At 52.9% G+C, this 25,920-nt stretch overlaps 3 protein-coding genes and 1 long non-coding RNA gene across 9 annotated transcripts in view; 1 reads left to right on the top strand and 3 right to left on the bottom strand.

Annotated features, from left to right (window-relative positions):
* Positions 1–2,586: 2,586 nt before the first annotated feature.
* Positions 2,587–5,509, bottom strand: C20H17orf49 (chromosome 20 C17orf49 homolog). Of its 4 annotated transcripts, none has more exons than XM_059907864.1 (6): positions 5,274–5,509; positions 4,992–5,086; positions 4,254–4,355; positions 3,383–3,573; positions 3,051–3,155; positions 2,587–2,852 (listed from the first exon to the last, which is right to left on the bottom strand). In XM_059907864.1, the coding sequence occupies exons 1-6, from the start codon at positions 5,292–5,294 to the stop codon at positions 2,788–2,790; spliced, it is 579 nt and encodes a 192-aa protein (XP_059763847.1). In that variant the 5' UTR covers positions 5,295–5,509; the 3' UTR covers positions 2,587–2,787. The 4 variants fall into 4 exon arrangements, with proteins under 4 accessions (XP_059763847.1, XP_059763848.1, XP_059763850.1 ...); XM_059907865.1 differs by having other exon boundaries at positions 2,587–2,848; XM_059907867.1 differs by lacking the exon at positions 4,254–4,355.
* A 90-nt stretch (positions 5,510–5,599) lies between these two features.
* Positions 5,600–7,344, bottom strand: RNASEK (ribonuclease K). Its single transcript, XM_059907868.1, has 3 exons — positions 7,137–7,344; positions 6,366–6,442; positions 5,600–5,988 (listed from the first exon to the last, which is right to left on the bottom strand). The coding sequence occupies exons 1-3, from the start codon at positions 7,212–7,214 to the stop codon at positions 5,847–5,849; spliced, it is 297 nt and encodes a 98-aa protein (XP_059763851.1). The 5' UTR covers positions 7,215–7,344; the 3' UTR covers positions 5,600–5,846.
* A 278-nt stretch (positions 7,345–7,622) lies between these two features.
* The window catches only part of LOC132354610 (uncharacterized), a 238,919-nt gene continuing 220,621 nt past the window's right edge, over positions 7,623–25,920 (top strand). Inside the window, exons 1-2 of one of the 2 annotated variants that reach the window (XR_009499345.1) lie at positions 7,623–8,071; positions 9,605–9,685. This is a non-coding gene — a long non-coding RNA (uncharacterized LOC132354610). Of the gene's footprint in view, positions 8,072–9,604; positions 9,730–25,920 lie in introns of both variants that reach the window. The other variant, XR_009499347.1, reaches the window with a different exon arrangement.
* On the bottom strand, positions 9,030–20,951 carry ALOX12 (arachidonate 12-lipoxygenase, 12S type). 2 transcript variants are annotated; one of them, XM_059906479.1, is made up of 14 exons: positions 20,817–20,951; positions 20,022–20,223; positions 18,672–18,753; positions 18,463–18,585; positions 18,243–18,346; positions 17,829–17,989; positions 16,820–16,963; positions 15,818–16,027; positions 12,878–12,964; positions 12,487–12,656; positions 11,873–11,994; positions 9,911–10,011; positions 9,618–9,788; positions 9,030–9,502 (listed from the first exon to the last, which is right to left on the bottom strand). In XM_059906479.1, exons 1-14 carry the CDS (start codon positions 20,949–20,951, stop codon positions 9,323–9,325), a joined length of 1,992 nt encoding a protein of 663 aa, XP_059762462.1. In that variant the 3' UTR covers positions 9,030–9,322. The 2 variants fall into 2 exon arrangements, with proteins under 2 accessions (XP_059762462.1, XP_059762461.1); XM_059906478.1 differs by lacking the exon at positions 20,817–20,951 and adding an exon at positions 20,336–20,639.

Genomic DNA, 25,920 nt, shown 5'->3' with positions numbered 1-25,920 from the left:
TAAACCACCACGGAGACCAGCCAGGGGGGAGGGGAAGGGAGGATCGGGCTTTCCTGCTTCCCTAAGACTGGGGCTATGAGCTTGACCTCCTGGCCCCTAGCCCTTCGAGGAGTGCCCCCCTCCCCCGGCCTGGAAGCCAGGTGTCCTGGACCCTAGCCCCCGAGCGGGGGGGTGGGGGGGGGCCTGGAGAGACGGGGAGGAGGAAGGAGGGAGTGACTTCCAAAATTGGCATCGGGACAGAGCAGGGCTGGCGGGAGGCAGGTGAAAGACGGAATTTTCCTGAAAAAACGGGGGGATCTGAGGACCCCAAATTTGGGGAGCTAGTCCAGAACCGTCCAGCCAACATCCTAGATTTTTTTGGGATTTTTTGGGGCCCCCGGGACCCCTCTAGATGGGGTGAGGAATGTAGTGTTGGGGGAATCTGACTGGGGCATTGCAGCTGCCTCTCCCGCCGAGTTGGAGACGGATGGGCTGGGACGGGTTTGGGGGGGGGGTGTCCCCAATTCTGACTGGGAGTGGAGGAGCCCCCTCATGTGCTCTCTTGTGGGGGTCCCCCCTCCCTAGGGCACTCCCCACTCCCTGAGCCAGCCGAGAGGAAGGAGGCCAGCGATGCGACTGGGGCGGCTCCTTTCTCCTGCACCCCAAATGTGAGGGATGCACCCCAAATTTTGTTCCCTTCAAAATAGGGGACCAGGATCTCAGGGGAGAGTAGCTGAGGTAAGTGGGGAGGAAAGTGTCCCCTGTTTTCAGGAGAGACGTGGCGGTTGGGGGGGAGGTTTGGAGGTGCGTGCTGGGGTGGGGTTGGGCTTTGTCAGTCTTGAAACTGGGGGGATGATTGGAGAGGCTTTCTCTTACACCCCGAAACTGGAGTCCCCCAGATGGAAACCAAAGACAGACCAGAGGGCCCCCCAACATCCCCAGCCGTTAGTATAGTGTTTGATTTCTGTTTCATCCCCACAAAGGCTCTGCCGAGGATGGGAGTTGGGGGCAGCTGTTCGGTTTGGGGGGTACGGAGGGTGGCGTGAGGAGCAGGAGGCCTTGGCAGGATTTGATGCTGGACAGATAGGGGTCTCGACCGAGGGGGTCCGGCATCCCCCGGGGCCTAAAAACTCTGCTTACACCACCATCTTAGATCTTTTTGATTGCTAAGAGTTTTGGGGGGTGTGTCGGAAGGTGGGGGTGGTAAAGGGTGGGATGGGAGGTAGGAGGATAACTTTTGGGTTTTAGGGGATATTATTTTGATTTGCGGAAGGGATCTTGGCCCTTGGATTTTGCTTTCTGGGGGGTGTTTTTAAAAAATCAAGTCCTGGACAGGAGAAAAAGGCTGAGGGAAGGCCTAGGGTGGGGGTGGGGAGAGGCATGTTTGTCTCAGCTTAAACGTGGCTTTCTGGGGTGGGCCCGCCTTCCTGGGCCTGGTGAAGGGGCTGGGGGGGGTTGTTGCGGGGGGTGGGACTTGGGTCCTGGGGGTCCACGGGGAGTGGGGACAGTGCTGGGGGTTGACTACCTGGCCCCCAGGTCCAGATGGCCCTCTTCCTGTGCCCTGCTGCTCCCCTTTCCCCCTGGCCTCCATTTCCTGCCTTTGGCCTCCATCTTGTGGCAGGCCCAGGGCCCAGGGCGACTTCCGGCCCCCCTCTCCCGACCATGTTCCGGCCCCACCACCTCTGGACTGCCAACTCCCAACCCTGCTGTCCTTGGCCTTCTGTCTCTCCTTGCTTTCTCTTGGGTTCTGACCCAGGGAGGGGAGGAACGGACACAGGAAGCCTTGGGTCCCTGCCCTTGCTGAGTCGAGAGGCAGTCTGTTGGTCCCCCCCAGTCATTCCCTGCTTCCTCTGCCTCTGACCCCACCCTAGGGATCCCCTGAGCAGAGTTCCTACAAGGAAGATGGTTCCAGTCTTATTACACTGCGAGCTCACCCCTTAGGCCCCTCTCCCTCCAGTTGCCTGCTCAGCTCCTAGCTCTGGTTTCTTGCTTTCCCCAACGCTTCTTGGGGCCATGTTTGCCTTTTAAGCCTTCCCACCCTTGGTGGTAGGGGTCTTCACAGCACTGCCTCGTGTTCCCTTCTTCTCAACCCACCCCAGTCCTGCTCCCGCCCCAGCAGCACACTGTGGTTTGTACGGCACTGTGGCCACGTCCAAACCACACTGTGGTGTTAGAGCGAGGGTGGGGGAGGCACCGCTGAGGCTTGGCCGGGGAGGCCACCCTGGAGAAGCGACACGAAAAACATCTGGGGCCTTCTGGTGAGGTGGCGGCGGGGGTGGGGGGGCGGTGAGGGTGGAAATGGAGGTGTGAAATCACTGGAAGCTGCCCTTCTGAAATCCCCAGGGTAGTCTCAGGAGTACTGCCTGCCAGAGACCCCGGAGTAAGTGCTGCCTCCAGAGAGCAAAGTGGAGCCTTTGTTGCCCACGCCCAGCTCCCCTGGCTCTAGCAGCACAGAAATATTGGCACTGGGAAGAAAGCCTGCCAATATTGGCTGTGCTGCTCCAGGCAGGGTGGTGAGAGCCGCTGAGGAGGGGCTGAGCCCCGGGGGCTAAGGAGAGAGGGAGGTGTCCCTTGCACTCCAGTAACGTCAGGCTGAAGGCACCAAGCTGAGAGGGAGATCTTTATTGTTTTCGGTATAAAAATGTCCATCAGTTGGGGGTCAAAGAGGTTGGAGGAAGATGCTCATACAGCAACAGCAAGGTGGGCCACCCGGCAGCCTTTCCACCCTCTCTCATGCAGGCCTTGCTCAGAGTCCCAACCGGTCCACAGGTCCAGGGTGAACAGTGAGAGGGGTGAGAGGTGGAAGGCTCAGCAAGAGAGCAGAGGAGGATCAGCGGAGGTCAAGAGAAGGCCAGAATCCAGGGTCAGGCTGTCTGGAACAGGAAGTAAAATGGGCCGAGATGGGGCGAGCCCCAAGCATGACTCCCACCTCCCTAGAGCACCAGCTCTTTGCAGACCCAATCCCCTGCATGCACAGGAGGGAACCTTCTCTTCCACAGCCCCTGGGAGGGGGATCCTGCTGAGACCCTCCCCCACCCCTTCAGCCGTTGTGGGAGGAGGAGGACTCCTACCCTGGTCGAAGTTGAGTTTCTTGGCTGGAGGAGTTTCTCCTAGCCCTTCGATATCCACCAGGTCACTGTTGGCGTCCGAGTCATTCAGAGCACTGAGTGTCACATCTGGGAGGGGGGCACAACCTAGGTTCTAGGTTCCCTGATGGTACCCCACCCCACCCCGCCCACTTCCCCAAGTTTCAAGCTCTCCCTCCCTCCCTCCCCTACCCCAGCCACTCTCTGGGAACCTTCATTGGGAGAGGAAAAAAGATCTGTCCTTTGACCCAAGCCCAACTCTCACTGAACCTCAGATGGGACCTTTAATCCCCAGGCAGCAACTCCACAGCCCTTACCAGCCTTCTGTTTCTTTATGGGGGGACCGCCGGCCTCAGGGGCACTGGAGCTGCTTGGTGGAGGGGCAGCTGGAGGAGGCGACAAGACACCAGATGCCACCTTCTTGGGCCCTTTCTTGGGTGAATCGGCTGGAAGGGGGATGCCGGAGTCTTCATATACCTTGCGTTTCACGGTGGCCTTTATCTGAGCCCTGAAGAGAAGAGAGAGCAAGCTAGGAAGGGAGTCATCAGAGAGGCTAAGGGAAGAAGGGAGGGGAGAGCAGGGGCAATGGGCCACTCTGAAAGAACACGGGGTAGCCCCTTCATAAGAATCCAGGTGAGGGCCCCGACTCTTTGCTAGGGTTCTCGTTTTCCTGAAGCCTTGCAGCCACTTAGGGCAAATGAGCCTGAAGAGGGGAGTCCAACTGAGAGTGGGAAAGGCCCGTCTTCTACTTCTCTTCTGGGAGAGATGTATGAATGTGGAAGGCTACCAGGTAAGCCTGGGTGACCTACCGGGAGATTGAGACTTATTAATAGATCCTGATCCACTAGCTCAGGATCATAATATCCCTGGAAACACCACAGTAGAGTCTCAAAAGATCTGTATAAATAACCAGGGACTTCCTATTACCAAATTCAATTATTGGGTGTCTTTGGCAACCTAAAATCAAATTCTTGTAAGGTCCTGATTACCACAGCATTTTAGTAACTTCTGACCAATTGTGACAATTCTTTTATTCTTTCAGTTCTCGAGGGGCTTTGTTGCTAACAAAACTAGCAACAAAGTAGGAAAGATGTTGAGCTGGAAGGGAGTTTGAGGAAGATGGAACAATGGGTATGGAGGAAGAAAGCTGCCCACCCGCCCTTTCTCTGCCAGCCAACCCTCCCTCACACTGTCCGTTCCTTGATGACACAGCTGATGTGATTAAGATCGTCCCCAAATCGCTTCACAGCAGCCCTCAGCATCTCTATCTCCGTCTCCGTCCACTTGGCACTGTCAGAAGGGGAGAAGGGAATAGCGAAAGTGGGAGGAAGAGGGGTGTGGAGCCAGCCCACAGGCTATGCATTCCACAGCAACCAGCCTCCTCCCCGCAAGGCCTGGGGCCCCTTCCATAAAGAGGTCTTCCTTAAAAAAACAAAAACAAAAGCAAAAAACAAAATTCTTAAGGCGCCGTGGGAACCCTGAGGACCCCCAACCACACGATAGTGTAACAACCGCCACCTTAGAAGAAAACTTCTCCCCCATCAACGTGAAACAGCTGCTGTAAACAGCCCACTGAAACCCATCCAACAAGTGGGGGTCTTACAAACAGAGCCTCTAAACACAGTCTGCTGCAGTCTGACGGAATTCCACATGATTTGGGGGGTGGGGTGGTGTGGGTAGTGGTGGCGGTCTATGGTCTACCAGTTCGCAGCAGGGTAGAGCTGTGAAATGAGTCCGGATTATGAGCCTCGGTCTGCGGTTTATCTGTCATTCATTCATTCAACAATCATTTATTAACACCTACTCTGCGCTGTGCCAGGCACAAAGGGAAACTAACATCTGTCTCTGCCCTAGAGAGTGTCGGTGTCTGTGATCGAGACCCAGCGTCCGCTCTCAGCGTCCATCTTCCAGCCCGGGCTCACGTACCCCGCGGGGGAAGAGTCGGCCACGGGATGCAGCTGCATGGTCAGCTCCCCGAGCTTCGTGAAGGCGGCGCCCGCCGCGGAGAAGATCTCTCCGACCTGGGGGGCGGGGCAGCATTACGGGGGGCCGGCGCACAGCGCCGCGCCGGACCGCCCGGAGCCCCTAGCCCCACCCCAGGCTGGACTCCCGCCCGCCCCTCGGCCGGGATGGAAGAGCCGGGAGCCAACTTGGGGGGCCCGCCCTCCCGTGGCCGCCAGGGAGCGCTGTCCGCGAGGGAGGTCGAACCTTTGTAGACGCTGACGTCATGGCCCCGCGCGCCTCCTCACGGAGACGTTACCGCCGCCGCTACCTCGGAGCCGGGACCACGGAGAGCAGTGCGATCGAACGGCTCCGGCCCCCGCGCAGGAAGTCCCACCCCTTCCCGCAGCTGATTGGCTCCAGCTCGGCCGCTCACCGCCTCACCGCCTCGGCGCGCGGGAAGGAGAGTGGAAGACACCGCCTCGCTTCCGGCCCGGCTTCACTCCACTTCCGTCGAGGGGTCGGGACTCCGTATTTGGAGTCCGATCTTCAGCCCGGATGCCTGCCCCGCAACCCATGCACACACACGAGGCTTAAGAGAGAAGTTTCTCTTTATTGTGGAACGGGACAAGGCGAGGGGGCCGGAGGGACAGGGAACGGCCAGCCCCGACCTCCCTCCACTGGAGCCGGGCGCCAGAGGTTGAAGAACAAGGGATTCAGTCTCTCGCCAGGGAAACCCAGTCCGCAGAGGGCGCCAGACTGGGGGTGGGGCGGGTGTGACTGGGTGGGGAGAGTCTTTAAATAGAGGAGGGGGCTGGAGAGGGGGAACGCGACGGTGCTCTAGCGCACCATGTATTCCTTGCGCTTATTGAGCCGAACTTGGCAGAAAGAGAAGCCTCCGAGGAGGAGGTAAAGGCCCGCGGCGATGAAACAGTTGTAGCTGACTTGCTCATAAAGGTTGTATATGTTCTGGGGGCCATTCCTAGGGGTGGGGATTAGGCAGAGACATATCGGAAACATTATTAACAGCAGCCAACATTTACACAGCACTTACTGTGTGCCGGGTACCGTTCTAAACGCTTTTACGTGTATTATCTTAATCTTCATAACCCTATGGGGTGAGTTGTGTTATAGCATCCACTTTGCATAGGTGGAGGAGGCACAGAGAAGTCAAGGAAAATACCTAAAGAAGCCACACCTAAAGAGGTGGGTTTAGGATGGCCGCTGAGGTCTGACTCCCAAGACTGCTCCTGTGTGCTAAACAGAGCAGCCAGTTCCCTAGCCTCTGGGCCCCAAGCATCCAGCCTCCTGCAATTCCCCGCCCATGATTCTGACCACTTCCCCCGCCTCTCCACTTACTCAAAATCTTTCTCCGTGAAGGGAACGTCTTCAATTAGCACAGCGGAATGGACATTGAAAAAGATTCCGAGCATTATCTGCAAAAAGGGAAGGGGTAGGTTGTTGAACTCAGGCACCTGACCTGGTCACTGCCTGAACTCCTCCCACTTCGAATGTTGCCACAACATCTGGGTTTGGGAATCACCAGAATGAGCTGGGATTAGGGTTGGTTGTTGCCGGATTTGGACTCCAGTCACCCGGAACAGGGCATGAATGGTGACATAGAGAAGACTTGGCTGGGGCAAGGGTTAGGAATAATGAGCAACCCAGGAACCAGATTATCATCCTCTCCGGAGGCGTCATTATCACGGGACAGGGAGGAGGGGGTCAGAGGGAATCGGCACTTCTCCATATTACTTCTTCCTGAAGTGGGTCGGGTAGAGTCCTCGGGAAACAACGCCCAGCTATCCATTTCGGGAACAAGCACTCCCTTTCCCCACTGCCCTCCATTCAGCTCAAGGACCTCTCAAGAACGTAGCTCTTCTTCCTCTTACCTTGAGGGTACTCCAAATCCACCAGCCCCGGGGCCCATTCCAAGCTTCAGCTCCCCCTCTCCCTTCCAATTCCCCATTTCTCAATTCAGTTCTGTCTCGTTCTCCAGCGGCTAATCAACCACCCCCTCCGGCCTGTCTGCTGCTTTCAAACGCCTGCTGTCTCCTAGCCCTCCAGCCCTCCAACACCCGGGCCCCTCAGGCCCTCTCCTCTCCGGTTGTCGCCGGGCAGTCCCCTCACCAACATGATCACTCCCCAGGCGCTGAGGACGATGCCGCAGGCGGCCAGCTTAGGCCCACAGCACAGAAGCGACGCCATGAAGAAAGGAGTCGGGGATCGCCTAGATGTGGGCCAGATAGGAAGGCGGTGAGAGGAAGCCCCGATGAGCGGGGGGGGAAGAGAGCTGGACTTGGGGACTCGCGGAGGACCGAGAGCAGGGAGAGCGACCGAGGGGGCGTGGCTTCCGGGCCCAACCATCGGGCTGGGGAGCGCCAGGCGGAGAACGCTGGCGCCTCCGGGTCCTCTCGGACTTCGGCGGGAAAGAGCGGTGTTTCTGAAACCGTAGCAGCCCCTCGGGAATCCCTTATTGACCCATATGTAGCTGGGGTGCGAGTATTGCAGGAGCAAAGTTCTCCGGTTTCTTGGCTTTCCCCCCCTCTCCAGATTGGAATGGGAGGAGCCAGTATATCATGTGACCAAGTCTGTCAAGTCACGTGACGAGGAAGAAAAGGTAGCCCGGCCTCGGGAAAGCTTTTATCTCTGGCGGAGCTCCTGGTAACCTTGGCGATGCGCTCTCAGCAGCCGAGGATTGAAATTATGTCATTTTTCCCTCAGATACCTTAGTCTCGGGCGGTATCCTGTGATGGAGGTGTGGTAAGTGAGACAGAGAGATTTACACCGAGAGAGAACGCCTCTATCTCCTCTCTACTCATCCCTACCCTTTAAAATAGACACTGACACAGTAAAAGAAGACGTGGAGCCCCTTCCCGAGCCCAAGGGTGCTGTTCTGGCTAGAACGCTTTAAAATTGCTGAGGGTTCTTGGCACTGGAAATACTTAAGTAACGTTTTGTTAACCAAACACGGAATACTGAAGAGTCGTGGTTGCCAAATCCAGGAAAAATACGGGCGTTAGGAAAAGTCCAGGGAAAGCAGACTCAATGAACAAGCTGTTAAGGTGAGTGGCCCTGCCAAATGTTCTGGGGAAAGGAATAAGTACACACAAATGTCACTTTTCTTCCCTACTGTAAACCAAGGAAACTGATCATAGGTCCTTTGAACAAGGTAGAGTACAAGATTTAAAAAATATGAATGGATCATACCCTCCAAAGAAAAAGTTTGTATACCTCACTGGTGAAAAACAGATTTGTAATAATTATTCAGGGAAATAGTGGTGTTTGAAGAACACAATTTTGCACTGAGTATGTTGTACCCATTCTAGTGAGGACAGTGGTCATAGCATAATTGAGAGGGGTCATTTTGATCCCAAGACCCCAGAACCAGACACTGTCAGTGGTTAGCATAACTTGGTGGTATTTTTCCATTTATTTTGTGCGGATTGTTCTTAAAAGGGTCGTGAAAGAGAACTTGGAACCTGGGAAACACTTAGAGACCCCAGGGTACTGAAGAGCCTGGGATAGTGGCCTTGAGACATTATTTCGTGTCTCTTTTGTTTGAGACTGTCTGGAAGGAAGCCATTTTGGGGTGAAAGTTTTTATTTTGCCTTAGGGGCACCATTCTCATTCAGGGACTTTTAGGGTAGGTGTGTGAATAGGAGACATAGGGGTGGAGGGAAAGTTGCCAAAGAAGAGTCAGGAATTTTTAAGTTGGCCAAGCATGAAGTCAAGCTCCTGGGAAAGGAGAATTAGTTGAGGTAGTCGATTTCTCCAAGAAATCTTCCTCACCCTCCCCACCCACCCCACCATTCTCTGGATGTTTTGCAAGTAAGGTCAGTGCCTCAGGCTACCGCAGGGTACCGTTGTACAGGTACTGCCCCAAATCCAGCCTGCAGTCTGTGCACATCCCTGTAGCGAAGCACAGGGTTTTGTTGTGTGTTTTTGCATTTTAAAATGGTTGACTAAACCAAAAGGAGGATATTTTGTGACACAGGAAGTTCATATTTCACTCTCCGTAAATAAAGTTTTATTGGAACACAGCATTCATTTACACGTTGCCTGTGGCTGCTTCTGTGCTACAACAAGAGAGTTGAGTAGCTGTGACAGACTGTGTGGCCTACAAAGCCTAACATATTATCAGGCCCTTTACAGAAAAGTAAAGGCCCTTGGGCTCACGGGATGCAGATGTAGGGGGTTTAATTGGGGGAGGAAATAGAGCCTCTGCAGCAGAGACTAGGAAACCATGAAACTCAATATGGAACTGTCAGTCCCAGAGCTGATCTGCAGTCTTCCCGGTGGGGGCATCCCAGAGCTCAGATGGTGATGCTGTTCTCTATGTGGCTGGGCTTTAGGTATTCATAGGGCAGGTCAAGTTGCTCATTCCGGGCTGTAATCTCCCTTTCCAAGTTTTCCAGATCTGTTTGGAATTGGTTTAGTACAGACTTGGCCTTGGGGTCTGAGAAATACTTTTCTCTGTGATGCCCCAGAGGCACCTAAGAAAGAACAAAGGATCAGTCAGTTTTGAGTCAGACACATCTAGAGCCTAGCCCTTCACTCTTATGTTTCCCTTCCAACTGTCATTTCCCTTTCCCCAGGGTCCTCTCTTACCATGTCTGGCTGGCGGCGCCCCAGATGCCATGTGATGACCATTTGAAGACAGGCCTGTCGGACATCAGGTAGTGAGCCCATCACCGTGGCCATTGTCACATCTTCCTTGGTGGTAGGTGGGGGCATCCGCATTGTGCATGGGGCATTAGGGACCCAGGCATACCAGTCCAGCTGGGGGAAGAAACTGCAACTCTAGGATCCTGGTACTTAGGGTTTGAACCCCCATCTCTCCCTTGGGCATCCCAAGGTCCAGGCACTTGCCTTCAGGGACCTGGGCTTTCAGCTCTCCATACCTGGCCCTGGTTGATGGCCCCATGCTGAGCAGTGCACGTGAAGACACACATGGTAAGGAAATGGCAGAGTTGATTCTGGGACTGGAAGGAGATGGGGAAACCTGGGCAGGAAGGAAACAGGATTTAGAGGCTACAGTTTGAGAGGAGAGAAATAAAGGCTGAAGACTTGGGATGTCTACATTTTGGAATTGATGGTTGTTTGTTTAGTTCATTTATTCAAATATATTTGCATCAGACATGGATTTCACTTCAGATTCAACTAATATAGTTGGGTTACCTTAGGCCAATTACTTAACCTCTCTGAACCTCAATCTCTTGACCTGTAAAGTGTAGATGATACCTATTTTATAAATGAGGTAATCACCTGGTGTGGAACAAGTTCTCAATAAATAATAAGTATTGTTATTTTGGAAGGGTTGGGGGCTGAAAAGTTCTGAGTGATCAAAAATCCTCTGCCTCAAAAAGTGGTTGAGAATTTAGGGATGCTTCCTCCTATTCCCAGGTAGGGAATTACAAGTGTCTGAATTGTAACGTGACGGATAAGAGAAGTCATAGATTTATAGGGTCATAGCCAAGAGAGGCTTTCCGCAAAGATTATGTCACGCCACTCAATTCACAGTGGAGGTGGGGGGTTCAGAGACCCACTAATCCTGTCAGTTAAGTGGAACAAATATAATCACTTCCCTTTTGTGGATTAAAAAAAAACAAAAGAAACAAAGACCAGAGAGATTAAAGTGCTTGTCAGGACTGCATAATTGGGAAAAGGCAGAGGCTGATCTTGAACTCGGGTTCCTGACTGCCAATCTCAGGTCGTTTTTTATTTTAGCACACTTTCTCCAAAAAGTCTGTTGGGAAAGTGAGGCAAAGGTGAGCTATGAGAACTGAAGGAGAGTGGAGGAAGAGAGAATGAGAGGCACTTAGTGGAGGTTAAAGTTCACATGTGGATGTTTATTTTCATTTTCCAAATGTAGATACTGGTTGGGGAAAAGATGGCCAAGGAGAGGAGGGGTCTCCCGGGAGCACGTGGAGCCCAAGGGACATACCGAGATATACTAGAGAAAGTTTGGTCCTGGAAGCGGGGTGGTGCAGCCACAGATTCCCTAGGGAGACGCTCCCTCCAGAGGGCGGGTGTTGCGTTAGTGCTCACGGCACCCTCAGAGGCCGGCCATAGCGGCTCCTCAGTCAATGTTTGTAGTTGTCCCACAGAGGCAGAGATGTTGGTGCAAAGTGTGAGGGGCAGGGACGGAAGGACAATTTGGAGCAGAGTCCAGGCTGGCCCATGTGTGAGAGAAGGAGGAGGAGGAATCTAGGAAGAGCTCAAGAAAGGCTGTTTCTTCCCCAGAGGTTAGAATGCGGGTGGGGTGCTAAAGACGGTGGCTGGATCCTAGCAGCGGTGGGGAGAGGCTGGACTGGCCAAAGAAATGTGAGCCCCAAGGGGCAGGGCACCGAGTTCAGGGTTGAGCCAAAGCACGTAGAGCATTGCGTTTGCATCTAGAAATGACCTCGCACTGTGGTCAGTGTGCAGTAGGCCTGGACTTTCTATGCGTGTGCTGGACAGTAGCAGGCAGGAGGAGAAGAGGGAGAACAGAAGGGGTCATTACGGGCTTTGGTGGAAAAATCTTCCCATTTATATCCTCAAGTAGGAATAGACAACCATGAGGAGAGAACGTGAGCCCCAGCAGGGCCTGGGCAGATCCCTTGCTGGCTGGGGTTCTGGCCCTGTGGGGTCCCATGCTGTGGCAGGTTAGGGGATGGGGTGGAAGTAAAGGTTGATGGCCAGGGTCTCTGAGGAGGATGATCCTGGGGTATCTAGAATTGTCCTGAGTCTTAGGAGGTGGGAATGGGATTCAGATGTTTGACGTGTGGAGGGAGAGGGGGTGGGATGAGGGGTTGGGGTCCTGAACCCAGACTCTACTTGGGCAGGGTGTCCAAGGAGCTCCTGTCCCTGGGGAGGGCTCTCACCTCGGTCCTGGGCCTGGCACAGCCCCACCTCAGTGATCTCCCGACACCAGGCCTGCAGCTCAGGGTCCCCTCTCACGACGTCATCCCCGCTGTAGAAAAGGTGGATGATCCCCTCCACGTACCTGCCCAGGGCAGAAGGGAGGTGAGCTCCTTGAGAGGAGAAAGCTTCGGCCTTTGACCCCTGCACTTTTCCGTGGTCTCTGCCCAGCTGACTCTCAATGTGTCTGAGTATAGATTCTTCAAGGCCTGCCTTTTGGGTCATTCCCAACTCTTTCTACAAACTAGTCTAGAGAGGAAGGACACGTGGGTCATTAGTTCTAGGAATCCCCATACATGGTTGACAGCCATTCTCCCTGACAAAATCCCTGATTTTTCCAGATCCCTCAGCCTCCCAGTCCACAGCTTTCCCAACGTAGGTTCTCTGTCCCCAGCCTCCTCCTTCTCAGGCCCTACGCACTGACTCACGCTTCCTCGTCTCTCCCCAGGATCCAGTCCTTTGCTCCTCTTGTCTGAATCTTATTGTTTTCAGGTTCCTTTTGCCCCATGCTGACCTCAGGCCAGAGCCCCACTCGCCCTCTCCCCTGCCCCATTTCTCGGCTCCCCGTCTCACCCACCGGGCAGTGATCTCCCAGAGTTGTAAAGCGTCGTGGGCATAGAGAGCACCCGGGGTTCCCAGCAGGCCGCGGTCAGCCAGATTGTTGGGAGGACAGAGGGAGCAGTAGGTCAGCTGAGCCAGGGCCCGGTGGAGCAAGTGCACGTGGCCCCCTCCACCGGTGCTCACTGCCTGGGACAAGAGAGATGTGAGGCCTTGAGGAAGAAGCCAGCACACACTATATAAGGGGTTCAGATGTGGCATTTTCACATTTAGAGACGTAGATATAAAGGGACGGGCTCATGGGTTTAAGGGTCAGGACATTCACCCAGGTGGATCTGGGATCTTGAAAGTGGCAGGAAATCATAGAGAGTCAGACGGTGAGGCAGCCCCATGCCCCATCCCCTCCTTACCTTATCAAATACACCTCCGTCTGAGATGAGTTGGGTCCGTGCCCGGGTGTTGATTTCTATCGTGTAGCGGATGTGTGGGATCAGGAGCTGGGATGGGGGAGATTAGAGGGGGTGGTTTATGGAGGACATGCTTGGGTCCTTCCTTGTAGGCAGCATGGTGTCTACTCTTGATGCTTTCCTCCCTTGACAGGCTGGTCTCTTCCTGCTTCTGTGATCACTCACTCTCGTGATCTTTTCGCCCCTGTGAGTCAGGCTCTGGAGCCAGACTGACCTGGGTTTCACTCTACACTTCAGCACTCACTTTGATACTCATCCAAGGTACCAGACCTTCTAAGTGTTGATCTGTCTATCTCCTGTCCAACCCCTCGTCTGTCAACAGCGGGTGATAATAGGGTCTTTTGTCTCAGGAGGCTGCAGTGATGCTTATGTGAGTGATGTATGAAGAGTTTTTAGTCCACACAGAAGTCCTTGAATACTAGCTGTTATCGCTTATCTTTTTTTTTTAAATTGCAATCATATAGAGTTGCTCCATTTTATAAAAAATTAATTAATTAATTTATTTATTTTTGGCTGTGTTGGGTCTTCGCTTCTGTGCGAGGGCTTTCTCTAGTTGCGGCGAGCGGGGGCCACTCTTCATCGCGGTGCGCGGGCCTCTCACTATCGCGGGCTCTCTTGTTGCGGAGCACAGGCTCCAGACGCGCAGGCTCAGTAATTGTGGCTCACGGGTCTAGTTGCTCCGTGGCATGTGGGATCCTCCCAGACCAGGGCTCGAACCCGTGTCCCCTGCATTGGCAGGCAGACTCTCAACCACTGCGCCACCAGGGAAGACCTATCGCTTATCTTTATGATTTCCACCTGGGGTGTAGGTGGCCTTTGAGAATCAGCCCCTTTTGATTTGCTTTTATACTCTGTCATTTACAACCTCACAGCTTAAATTAGCCTCTCTACTCGTTACCAAAGCCACACCTCCATCCCCTGGTTGCTTCACTGTTGTTTTTTTGGGGGGTGGGTACCTTTAGTGAGATAGAGGAGCCATACTGAGCTATGTACGTAAGCAGCAGAGGGGCTGTCGTCAAATCTCCCCCCACCCCCAATTAGGCAGTTAGGTCCCCTCTATTTTTATAGCTTTTCAAGAAATAGCTTTTCCTTAGCTATTAAAAAAGGCCATCTCATCCTCACATGCGTTTCTTTTTATCTCAGACTATTTTGTCATTTCCACCCAGTTTATTTACAGGTTTCACGTAGCGTTGGTATTTATCTGAATTGTTGCTGGACACAGGGCATGAGGCAGAGATAACTCTGGTGCCAAGAGGTCAAAGCAGCTCACATTGGACTGAAACTTTTCAGAAAGTTCATGAAAGGTGCTGAGTGTCATGGAAAGCCCAAAGTCCACATGAGGAGCAGAGATACCTTGGGACAAACAACTCTTAATAAATCATTGCAGGAACTAATTTTTTCTAGCTTTTAGCCTGTGTCACACTATTAGGTCGTGTCAGCCTTCAGCAACCCCACGATGGGCCTCCCGTCATCCCCATTTAGACCTGAGGACACTGAGCTCACATCTGGGAAGTACAGAGGTTAGGATTCAGGATTCAGACTCCGGCAGTCCGAATCCAGAGCCTGTGCAGGTCACCTCTGGGACATTGCTGGCCTGGCTCTCCTGCGTGTACTGATAACAGTACAGCTGTTTGCCATGACGTCGCTGTGGGAATGGAGATAGTTGGGCAGAGGGCTGAACTCGTAAAGGGGGATTTTCAGTGTGCCTAGAGGCTTAGCCTCTTCAAGGTGAGCAGGACACGGTGGTGCAGGAGCACCCTGAGATCAGTAAAATCCAAGATTCTGCTCATCACACTGGTCTCCATCTTGTCTGTGTCACCCCAGACTCCGAGAGGCCACAGCTACTGCTGGCCAGGCTTGGGGGTCGGGCGGGGCCCCCGGCTGAAACGCAGTTCAGTCGTTCTCCTTGCCAGGTGCTCACCTGCATGTCCTACCAACGTTTCCGACTCCCTATACCTCAAACTGAACCTCATCTTTGCTTCCCAACTGGCTTCTCTCCTGGCTTCCCTGTTTCTGACAATTGGTCTGGTTCATAAGCTTGTATCAGTTTCATCCCTTCTCTGTCTTGTTCCCTATATCTAAAGTGTCATCAAGATTTTGAGGACATTTTTACTCAAGCACAAGCCTTATGTCGCTGCCTTCTGCCGAGCAATAGATGCTGAGCTCACTCTTTCATAAAATTACAGGATTTCTAGCTCAGTCTGCAATACCCACCCTTGGGCTTCTGGGTGTTGCAGGAGCTTAGACCTCTGACCTTTCTGATATCCAGCCTTGCCGCAGCTACTGTTCCATCCCTTCCCCAATTCTGATTTTTTCCTTTTCATTCCCGTCACCACCTTGCCAAACGCATGTCTCTCTCCACCTCTCTCCTGGGCGGGTGTAAGCAGCCTGCTGGGCCGCTCTCCTTGCCTCTTGACCTGCTCCTACTTAGCAAACTCAGTTGGGGTGGAGCGTACTCCATCAATACTCTAGTGTTTATCAGCTGCCTCTTGTGGTTTCAGATTCTAGATCCAGCTGTTGTTCTCTGGGTAGTTCTTATGGGCACCACTTGTCATTCTGGCTAAATCGTAAATCTCCTAGGGCAGGAACAAGGCTTTTGTTTTACTAGCAATATTCCAGCTGTACTCTAGGCCCATTGCTAGATTGTCAGATCTCTGAGAATTTCAGAGGGTTTCCTTAGTAATATGTCCTGAAGAAACCTTAAGTGACTTGACTTAATTGAAACACAAGTCTCAAAATATTGATGCAGTCTTCCTTCTGTTCTCACCTCTTTCTTTCACAGTGATAAAAATTTTTTCTTGGTGCTGCAATATCACTTGATACTGGGCTGTTTCCTTTCTCTAGGGTCTGAGTGAAGGGGGACATGGAGGGTAGAGGTTGTACCTTGAAGACAGGGTGCAGCCCCGGGAGGCACCTCATGGTGGCCACAGCAATGACCTCAGCCAGCATGTGGGTGTTCAGCAGATGATACTGGAGCTGGTGCAGTTGGAAATCTGAATTTCGGACCCAGGACTTTGCCAGGAGCCAGGCAAGTGGAGGATCTGAGGGCAGGAACAGTGGTGGGGTCGGGGAGCTGGGGCTGGGAGGCTGGATCTGGGAAAAAGAGAAGTTAAGCCTTCATTGAACTCCCACTTTATGTGTGACATTATGGCCAGCAATCTTGGGGAAACAGATGAGTAAGTACGATTATCGCATCCAGGAGGTATAATCTAGGAGGAGGAATGAGGCCCCTCCCACCGTGCCTCTCACTAGCTGTGGCACTGTGCGAGCACCATGATCGTCGGGTTGAATGCAGAGGAGTCTGAAGCAGGGAGTCCAGGGAGGAGATCTGACAGTGGTTTGGGAGAAACGTGATGGGGGTCTGCGTTATGGTGGGGGATGGAAGGGGAAGCTGGGTGTGTGAGATAATTGACAGTATTTGTTAACTAACTATTGAGACCAGTGGGAGAAAAGATAGAGGGGACTGAGAGATTAAATAGTGATTCTCAGAGTGTGTTCCCAAGCTAGCGGCATCCGCATCACTTTGGAACTTGTTAGAACTGCAAATTCTCAGTCCCCATCCCGGACCCACTGAATTGGAAAGTCTAATGCTGGGACCCAGCAAGCTGTGTTTTAACAAGCTGTCTAGGTGATTCTGATACACACTAAAGTTCGAGAACCATCGGGTGTAGGATGAGAACTCCAAAAGGCCATTATGACTCTTGAACAAGTCCTGCCAGTTGGGTGAGTCAGGAGAAACCAGGCTGTAAGCGGAGTGACACGAGAACAGGTCTCACTGTGTGAGGATGGAGTTTGGGAGTCAAGAACCAGGGCGCTGGTTCCTCGGGAGCAGAGGCGGAGGTGAACAGAAAGCAGTGTTGGGAGGCGGATGCCCAGGGCGCCCACCTGGATGACCATGGGTAGCAGCTTCCCACTGGTGTCCATCTTCAGCATGACGAGGGGGGCAGCCAGGTACTGCTTCTCTCCTTGGATCACATTGGCTGGAATTCCATCCAGGAGAATGAAATCAGCCTCAAACAGGGAACTTTTCTGGGGAAAGGAAGAATGTATCCATCGTTAGAGTTCAAAGTCTAACCCGAGAGGGCCAGGGCAAAGGCGGAAGACATTCAAGACCTTTATCTGAATTCTTGCCATCATCCTACGTCGGTTGCAGAGTCCTATCAGCAGAACCAGAGCATCTGGCCCGATTCCTCTCATTTTAAGTGAAGAAACAGCCTAGTGAGGGTAGACATCTTGCCCAGGGATGTGTGGTGGCAGATCCGATTTTACAACCAGGCCTGCTCAGTCCAGTGTGCAAGCTGTCCCCTTGTCGAGATGGCCAGGCCCCTTCCCCACTATCCCTCGATGATCTGAACACCTTGTGTTCAGCTGTCACCAGCTCAGCAAACACTCTTTCACTCCCTAAAACTCACCTTCTCTGCCAAGTAATCCACGGAGGTTCCCCTGCCCAGCCCTGCCGCCGAGTCCAGCGCACACATGCACAGGGCACGCTCACATCCCGCCTTGCTCGTCCTCCTCACATGCAGCTCACCTCTTCCAAACCCAAGTAACCCCCGCAGTTCTCCCCACCTGATGGCACATTTTCTACCCTTCTCCCTGCCCATGAACACTGGTGTCCAGAGCACTGACGTCAGCCAGGGAATGTCATTGTCCCTGCTAACACCTCTGGCCCCATCTGCACCCTGGGAATCCATCCTGTTTCCCCTCCACACTGGGAGTTCCTCATAGTTTTCCCTACATACTTTATCACCTCTAGGTTTTTCTAGCACTGGAGTCTGGACCAAGGGGCTGTAGGTTACCGCAGCCTCCCTTCCTTGACTCATCTTTGATCCCTGCCCTTCACTACTTCTGGCCACACCGCCAAGGAGAGAACAGCACAGGGTGGGAGGGGTACCTGGAGTTCTTTCTCCAGCTGGGCCTGTAGCTCCTCCATCCCCGAGGGCAGCACTAGCCGGGAGGGCAGAGAGGTGCAGCGTCTCAGCAGCATGGGATTGGCGCCATTGAGGAACTGGTAGCCAAACAATTCATCGTCCTGCCAGCGTTGGCGAACCTTCTCTGTGGGGTCGGGGTGGAGTGTAGGAGGAGGTTGTTTACACAGCTGGGATGTCCCTCCTCCAGGCCCTACCCCAGCGATCCAGGCACGTGACCATCCCATATCTAGCCCCTGCCTTTTCATCTGGGGCCTCTGAGAAATGACCCAGCACAATATATTCTCATCTGTGAAGTCTCGTGAGGGGCTGTGGAGTGTGAAGGTTGGGTCATCAAAAGGGGCCATCAAGGAGTTATGGAGACCTGGGGAACCACTGACCAGCCAGGATACTCTTCTGGCCCCAGAAGATGTGATCAAAATCCTCCACGCGGTTCCAGGATCTCAGGAGGGTGTAAACGCGTTTGAGGACCATCCCCAGAGCCCTAGGACAGGAATCGAGCCATGAACCCATTTGCCAATCCCTCAGCTGCTCACCATGGACCACCATTTTTGGATCTCCCAGCCCTTTCCCCACTCTGAGCTCCAGGCCTGTTCTCACCCTGCCTTCAGTGTCCACTCAAAGTCCAGCCTCTTCTCCTCGTGGAATCTCATATTTGCAGGTAGATCGTCCTCACAGCCCGCAGCCATTGTCAGGGGTAACCCTTCCTTCCATGTGGCCCAGCTAGGAGATGGGGACAAGGCTTCAGGGAGGGTGTCCAGGTCAGTGATGGGGGGTACCACTGAGAGGCCCTGTAGGTGGGTGGTCACCAGTATATCTGACGTCTTTCTTTGAGTTCCTGCTCTCGATGTTTCTGGAACACGTCCAATGCGTTGTTTCCTGCCAGGCAGGCTGGGGAGACATTAAGACAATTGGCCATGGTTTGTGTGGTCCTGTGCTCTCCTCTGCTTGTCCTCATCTTCCTTTTTGCCGTCATAGGCCATGTGTTCAGTCACGCTCTGTTGCTTTTATCTCTGGCCTTGCCTCACTCCATTGATTCCTGAGACACATTTATCTTATCACTGCCAAATTTGCACTTTGGATTTTGCTAATCTCAACCCTGTCTCTTGTCTCGAGACAACAGTCTCATGTTTGACACCCTTTCTTGTCCCTTAACTCGTCTTTCGCCACCTGATCCTATTTCATCAGTATCTATGGTTGGAAAAAATCACCTTAATTAAGGTGATAAAATCTTGGGAATTCTCTGGTGGTCCAGTGGTTAAGACTCTGTGCTTCCACTGTGCCGGGGGGCACAGGTTCAATCCCTGGTCAGGGAACTAAGATCCCGCAAGCCATGCGGCGTGGCCAGAAAAAAAGGTGATAAAATCTCAATCACTCATATGCCGGTATCTATTTTCTACTATATATTGCTTTGGTTAATTTCACATCTCCTGAACCTCACCTACCACACCTCAACCGTCCTCAAAAGGCTTTAGGAACAGCTGTTTGCTTTCTTTCCCTGACTTCACTCTTCTGAGATTTACCATCAGAGTCTATATTATCAACTTGTTCCTGTTCTTATCCGCATTTCTACTCACCTGTCTCAAAGTGATGTATTTCATGTTTCCATCCTTACTTGCCCTTGCCCTCGTTTGCCTCTGTAATCGTCTTTCTTACTTATTTCCCATGGTAACAAATTCTGTATTTGCTGTCCTCATTCATCCCTACCCACTGTCAGTGTGCACCCTGTCCCTCGTGGTTTTCTTCCGTGTTTTCCCAACCAAACCAGCTCTCCAAGTCATATTGCTTATTGTTTCCCTTAGCTGTCTCCTCTTAGGGGTCACCCCCATCCCCTATTCCATGTGCTACCCTTACCTGCCCTGCCCTAACTTGTTCCTCATCCCATACTTCTGTTTCCCATCATTGCTGCGGCTCCCATCCCGTGTCCTCATCTTCTTGGAGGGTGGGATCTGCACATCACTTATGTCCCTGTCCAGCCCCACTTGCAGGCTTTTTTATTCTGTGTATAAATTTGGTACTTTATAACTCTTTCCCATGTCCTGTCTTCTCCACACTTAACCTGCTGAACACTCACTTTCTTCAAGGCCCTCTGACCCTCCGCAGCCCTCCCCCGCCCCTTCCCCAGCAGTTCCCCAGGCCCTGCATCCCCTCTCCCTCACCGGTGCCCTCGGGCAGGCACAGCACGCTGCCGGCCTGCACCCAGCAGTAGCACGGGAAGGCGGCCTCCTCGAAGGCTACAGGGCCCTGCACCGTGATGTGGTCGCAGAACCACGCGTTGTCCACCAGGGAGTGGTGTTTGCGCAGCTTCACGAACTGCAGTGGCCCCAAGTCCTCGGGAATGTCATGCTCAAACTCCTCCTCCTGTGGGACCAGAACCCGGAGAGTTAGTAGCAGGGTCCCAGGCGAGGCCGTTTTGCCTGCTGCGGGTGGGGTTGGGGGTCAGAGGTGCGGTGGGGACAGGAGAGGAGGGGACCTTTGTGGAGCCTCCGTTGACAAGGCCTCCAAAGACAGCCTCCCTCGTTCCCTCCTCCGGACATTTGCGCGGTGTGTCTGACGCCCCATCGCACCGGCAGGAAGAGGGAGCGCGGCGCGTGGCCCGCAGTGTCTTGAATTGATGTCTGAGTCTCAGCACCTTCATCGGTCCTTTAACTGAGCTCTCCCCGCTCCCTCATTCCTACGAGCGTCCCACTTGACTTCTGATCCTATATTGACACTGGCCTGGGGTCATTTGGAGAAGGAGTTGGAGGCTGCGAGGACCAGGGCCGGCGGGAAGGGAGAAGGGGTGTGCGCTCAGCCCGGGTCCTGGCCCCCGATCCTCCTGGCCCAGCCGCCCGGGCGTCCCAACACCTGGAAGTCCCAGCAGGCACGGTTCCGCAGTCGTTTCGCACTCGGATCCCGCCCCTCGCCGGCCTCCCGCGTCCCGGCCGGGGTCTGTCCCCGCTCCGCCCGCTGACCTGGCCCCGCGCCGGCAACAGCTGCAGCTCCAGCTCCGTCTCCCCGCGCGCCCCGACCAGCCACAGTTGCACGCGGTCGTGCGACCCGGCGAAGAGTGCGGCCCCGGTGGCCACGCGGATGCGGTAGCGGCCCATGGCAGCCCCGGCGGCTTAAGCGAAGGGAGCCGGATGGGGCGCGCTTCTCCGGGTCGCCGGCCGCTATCGAGGCGCCTCAGGTCCCGGGCCTTTAAAGAGGGGCCCGCGTCCCCGCCCTCCTCACCACTTTCAGACGCTTCCAGTCCCCGCCCCAGACTAGCCCGAACCTGCGAGCCGCAGAGCCGGTTGTGGGGAAGGGCCGTCCCTCCCGGGCCGAGCGGAGCTGCGGGGCGATGAAGGGGCCCCCGCCTGGGGGAGGCCGAGAGCCTGGAAGCGCCGGGGTTTCTCTGGACGTCTGGGGGAGGCCTGGGGCCAGGCGCCTCGGGGTTGAAGGGAGCAGGATGAGGACACTTCCTGAGGTCTCCCGGCCTTTTGGAGAGCTAGGAGGAAGAGGGGGTGAGTCAGTCTTCCAAACGCAGGAGAAAGCCTCCGCTTTTCTGGGCTGGGACCTGGGAAAGACCGTGGGCTGAGCCCTGGAAGGCCGGCCTGCTAGGCTGTGCTGGGCCCGTGCGGAATGTCCTGCTCTGGACCCAGTGCAGCCCAGTAAGTCTTCAGTTCCTGATTTATACCTCATTTGAGCCCAGTCCTTCAATAAATCACCAGAGGTGCCCCAGGCTGCCTAAAACCTGGAAAAGTAACAGCTGAAAGACTTGCCCCCTCAGCTCCACCCCCAACCTCATATCAAACATGGCTGGATTAGGACCCTGGGCACACCAGATACTGAGGGAGGCCTAACTGAGGCAGGGCAGTGAAAGCCTCCTTTTGTCCAACCTTCATAGTGGCTTATGAGAATGTTAGGGACCAGGTGTTAGGCTGCAGTATAGAGTCACTTAGGGGACCCAGCATCTGTGGGCAATTCCCATGGACTTTGTCCCTTCCAAATGAATGCAGCCTCTTTCCCTTCTGTATGTTCCAGGTAAATTTTTATTCCGGCCTCACCGACCGTGGTGCCTGCTTTCTCCACCAGAATTCAATTTCCTTCTAAAAAATTAGGTGTAAAGATTTTATTAGTCATGAAGTTCTACTTGTTTCATCTTCCTTCTCGTCTTTATACTGCTCACTGCCCCCGCCACCCCGCTCCTGCTATTTCCTGGTCCTTTGTGGCCCTCAGGGCAGGAAACCAGGGAGCAGCGGTGGGGCCAGTGCTGGTTAGGGACTTTGTAAATGTCAGAAGGATGATTCAGAGCTCAGGCTTTACCACCCACCCAGGAAGCCTCTTGCAGGTCCCTCTCCAGGTCTTCTTGACCCAAGTCATTCTAAGCATCTGGCTCACAGTGGATGTGTTTGGCAGCTGGGCTAGGCCAGGGCAAGGGAAATCTGCTTTCTTGAGCCAGACCCTCAAAAATGACATGTTGGTCATTGGTGGGAATGAGGGATTCCAGTCCTGCCTCCCAGCCTCCAAACCTTACGCAAGTGTCTGATCCTTACTGAGTGCCCTTCCCCTTCTTATCTTCTGGGCCCACTCCTGCTTACTACATCCTCAGTGCTCAGGGCTGGTGTCTGCCATATGCTGGCCCCCAATTTCCTCCAGTTTTAGATATCCTGTAATATCCAAATAGAGTGGCTCATATTCCCATCTTATGTAGTAGCTGAATCTGGCCTTTCCACACACGCCCTTCAAGGGTCACTTTTAGCTAGAAAAGAGAGTTTGCATCATACCTACTTCCAAAACCAGTCCAAACTTCAGCCTGCTTTTCTGCTGTTCCGTGATACCTTTTCTGCCCACTGGAGAGTACTCAGAGGCAGGGTGGGGGGTGAATAATTAAGAACAATAATCCAAGCTACTACATAGCTAATTAAGTTAATGTGTAAAGCACTTAGAACGATGCCTGACAGTAGTCTCTGTATGTATTTGCTGCTATTATGCTATTATTTACATTTTGGAAACAATTTTCAGTGGAGTGTCAGCGTCACTCTTAGAAATTCCTCTGTCTCTCCCCACTGCTTTTCCATGTCTGTCCCATTTAGGGGTCTTACATCTCAAGACCTTCCCACTTTTTTTTTTTTTCTGTTTTAAGCACATGTATTATGTTGGGGAATATAATTAAAAACAAAATTTCCCAACCCAGGAAAACCTCTCCACAAAGGTAGTGGAGGAAAGAAAACAGTTTTATATTTGAATAAGCATTACCAGAATGTGATGTGCATCACAGGCCATCTGCTAAGAGATTGTAAAGATAAAGTATCTCACCCTGTTATAGAGCCAAACAGATACAGCCATTACACGCATGTTCTCAAGATAAACAGTAACTAGTCCTCAAGTAAGAGGCTTGAGAGCACCATTTGTCACACACCGTTCATCCTAACTTTATGGTAATTGGTGATCCTTTGTGTTATTAATAGGCTTAATTGCAGGAAAAACAAAGTATCTTTATGACAGGAGGTGTTTTGCAACTTGGAACAAGGAGCCCACCTCAGTTAGGGTCCTACCCTCCCATAGAAGCTGGGAGATAAGGGTGCTCTCTCTCCTGATATTTCCATTTCGAAGAGATGGCTCCCAGGGCCTTGGGAGAGACATCCCTGGGTCCTAAAGCTGCAAGAGGCTGGTTTAGCTTCTAAAAATACTTACATTTCAAAGAGGCAGAGAAAGAGCTTACAAGTTTTCTAAAGTTAGTGCTCTAAGAGAGGGGTGGGGGGAGAAGTCTCTTATTTTCAACAGGGAGAATTAAGCCTCTTATTTTAAAATGTTTATTGGTCCGTACAATTACCATTTTGTTCTTCTGTTTACCACAGGAAGGACTAGGGGCTGGGTTTTGCTGGACCCTTTGCAGTAGGGAAGCCCATGTGTGCACCCCAAAGCTAGACTTTCCTCTTCTTCTAGACTTCCAAGGCCCTGTTTTTCATCCCACATTCCCATGACCTCTCTTTGCAGAACGATTTAATACCTTTTTTTTTTTGGCCGTGCCCTGCAGTATGCAGGATCTTAGTTCCCCAACCAGGGATCGAACCCGTGCCCCCTACAGTGGAAGCACGGAGTCTTAACCACTGCACCACCAGGGAAGTCCCAGATTCAACTTCTTGATCAAAGCTTCTCTCACTAGGTTATTCCCCAGGGGCTGTGGGTGAGGGGGACGGACCTTGCATTTCATAGCCGCAAAGTCTTGTTAAAGTGTTCTTCTAAACACAAGAATAATTTCACCCCCTTCCTTCCTCCTGTGCCAGTGCGGCTCAGACTTCGGTCGGCTCGAGGATAACTCCACTGTCCCCGCTATATGAGTGTTTGGAGCCCATATTTGGCACGGGGCTAGAGAAATTTGTGTTTGTTCCTTGAGGACAAATTGGACATACAAACACGGCATTATAAACTGTGTAACTTTAAACTAAACATAGGCTCTGATTTCAGGGTAGACATATCACACGTTTTCCCACTTAGTCATTTGAGTACCCCCTGCCCCTATGTGCAGGAAGCCCAGCACTCCTCACCCCCCACCCCGCCCCGGGCTCTGACTGCTGTTACTTGCTTCTGTTCTTGTTCACTGGTGGAACTAGGGAAACATTGTTCCTACACAATCTGATGGGTCATTTTCTAATGCCATGGGGACCACTGCCTAGGCCACAACAGTGGTGCACAGTCGGGCTTCCCAACTCTTAGTTCAGCGGTCCCCAACCTTTTTGGCACCAGGGACCGGTTTTGTGGAAGACAATTTTTCCACGGACCGGGGTGGCGGGGTGGGGAGATGGTTTCGGGATGATTCAAGCACATTACATTTATTGTGCACTTTATTTCGATTATTATTACATTGTAATATATAATGAAATAATTATACACTCATCATAATGCAGAATCAGTGGGAGCCCTGAGCTTGTTTTCATTTGCCACTCACTGATAGGGTTTTGATATGAGTCTGCAAGCAATTGATTTATTATGGTCTCTGTGCAGTCAAACCTCTCTGCTAATGATAATCTGTATTTGCAGCCGCTCCCCAGCGCCAGCATCACCGCCTCAGCTCCACCTCAGATCATCAGGCATTAGATTCTCATAAGGAGCGCACAACCTAGATCCCTCGTGTGCACAGTTCACAGTAGGGTTTGCGCTCCTATGAGAATCTAATGCCGCTGCTGATCTGACAGGAGGCGGAGCTCAAGCGGTAATGCGAGCGATGGGGAGCGGCTCTAAATACAGATGAAGCTTCGCTCGCTTGCCCGCCCGCCGCTCACCTCCTACTGTGCGGGCTGGTTCCTAACAGGCCACGGACAGGTACTGGTCCATGGCCTAGGAGTTGGGGACCCGTGTCCTAGTTCACACAGGTTTGGGCAAGGTCCTCCAGTGTGACTGTGGTGCCAGGGGCCTGGGTTAGGGCCATGTCCAGCCTCAGCCCCTTAAACCTTTAGGCACTGGTATTGAGCCTGGTCATTTGACCAGATGACTTTGCTCACAGAGGCTTCCCTTTCGGGAACTTTAGGGTTCTTTCCTCCTGTTGGATCTCTGTTAGAACCTTCTCAGTCTTTCAGAGAGAACTTACTTAATATTAAACAGTGTGAAAAAGAACTCCAGTCTCAGTCTCCTTCCTACCAGGTAGTGTCTTGGACCCTTGAGGTCCATTTGCCCCCTCCTCCTCATCCACCAGCTCTGCCGACCAAGGGAGTATTGGGGTAGGGGTGGGAGATGGGGAGGAGAGAGCCTTTGTGGGACCTCAAAGTGTGCTGCTGGAGAGGGGACACTTAAGGCTCAGAGGAGAGTCAAAGAAGGTTTGCTCCCAGGGAGCTATGTACCTACAGAGAGAAGAAAACTGGCAGAGCCTTGCCCCCTTGCTGTCTGTCCCCCTCTCCCTCCCACCTCTGCCGCCCCAATCTCAAGTCAAGCCCAAAGAGTCTGCTCAAGTTTCTGTGGGTTCATGGAATCATCTTCAATCATGAATACACTTCTAGGAGTGGCTGGCTCTGGTTGTTTAAAAAAATCTGTGCCATACTGTACACTTTGCCCTGCAGCTTGCATTTCTCACTTAAGAGATCTGTTTCATGGACATTT

This window comes from Balaenoptera ricei, chromosome 20, assembly GCF_028023285.1.
Source record: "Balaenoptera ricei isolate mBalRic1 chromosome 20, mBalRic1.hap2, whole genome shotgun sequence".
NCBI classification, from domain to species: domain Eukaryota; kingdom Metazoa; phylum Chordata; class Mammalia; order Artiodactyla; family Balaenopteridae; genus Balaenoptera; species Balaenoptera ricei.
The sequence above is the reverse complement of the archived record's forward strand: the minus strand, read 5'-3'. Positions and strand labels throughout refer to the sequence as shown.

Coding starts and splice junctions, on each gene's coding strand:
- C20H17orf49 (XM_059907864.1), bottom strand. CDS start 5,294: ATGACGTCAGCGTCTACAAAG. Junction 5,087..5,273: donor TGACGTCAGCGTCTACAAAG/GTTCGACCTCCC, acceptor CCCGCCCCCCAG/GTCGGAGAGATCTTCTCCGC. Junction 4,356..4,991: donor GCCGACTCTTCCCCCGCGGG/GTACGTGAGCCC, acceptor CCCTTCTGACAG/TGCCAAGTGGACGGAGACGG.
- RNASEK (XM_059907868.1), bottom strand. CDS start 7,214: ATGGCGTCGCTTCTGTGCTGTGGGCCTAAGCTGGCCGCCTGCGGCATC. Junction 6,443..7,136: donor CCTGGGGAGTGATCATGTTG/GTGAGGGGACTG, acceptor CCCTTTTTGCAG/ATAATGCTCGGAATCTTTTT. Junction 5,989..6,365: donor TTCACGGAGAAAGATTTTGA/GTAAGTGGAGAG, acceptor CCCCACCCCTAG/GAATGGCCCCCAGAACATAT.
- ALOX12 (XM_059906478.1), bottom strand. CDS start 20,500: ATGAAGGTGCTGAGACTCAGACATCAATTCAAGACACTGCGGGCCACG. Junction 20,224..20,335: donor TCAACGGAGGCTCCACAAAG/GTCCCCTCCTCT, acceptor CTGGTCCCACAG/GAGGAGGAGTTTGAGCATGA. Junction 12,657..12,877: donor ACGGAGGTGTATTTGATAAG/GTAAGGAGGGGA, acceptor CTCTTGTCCCAG/GCAGTGAGCACCGGTGGAGG.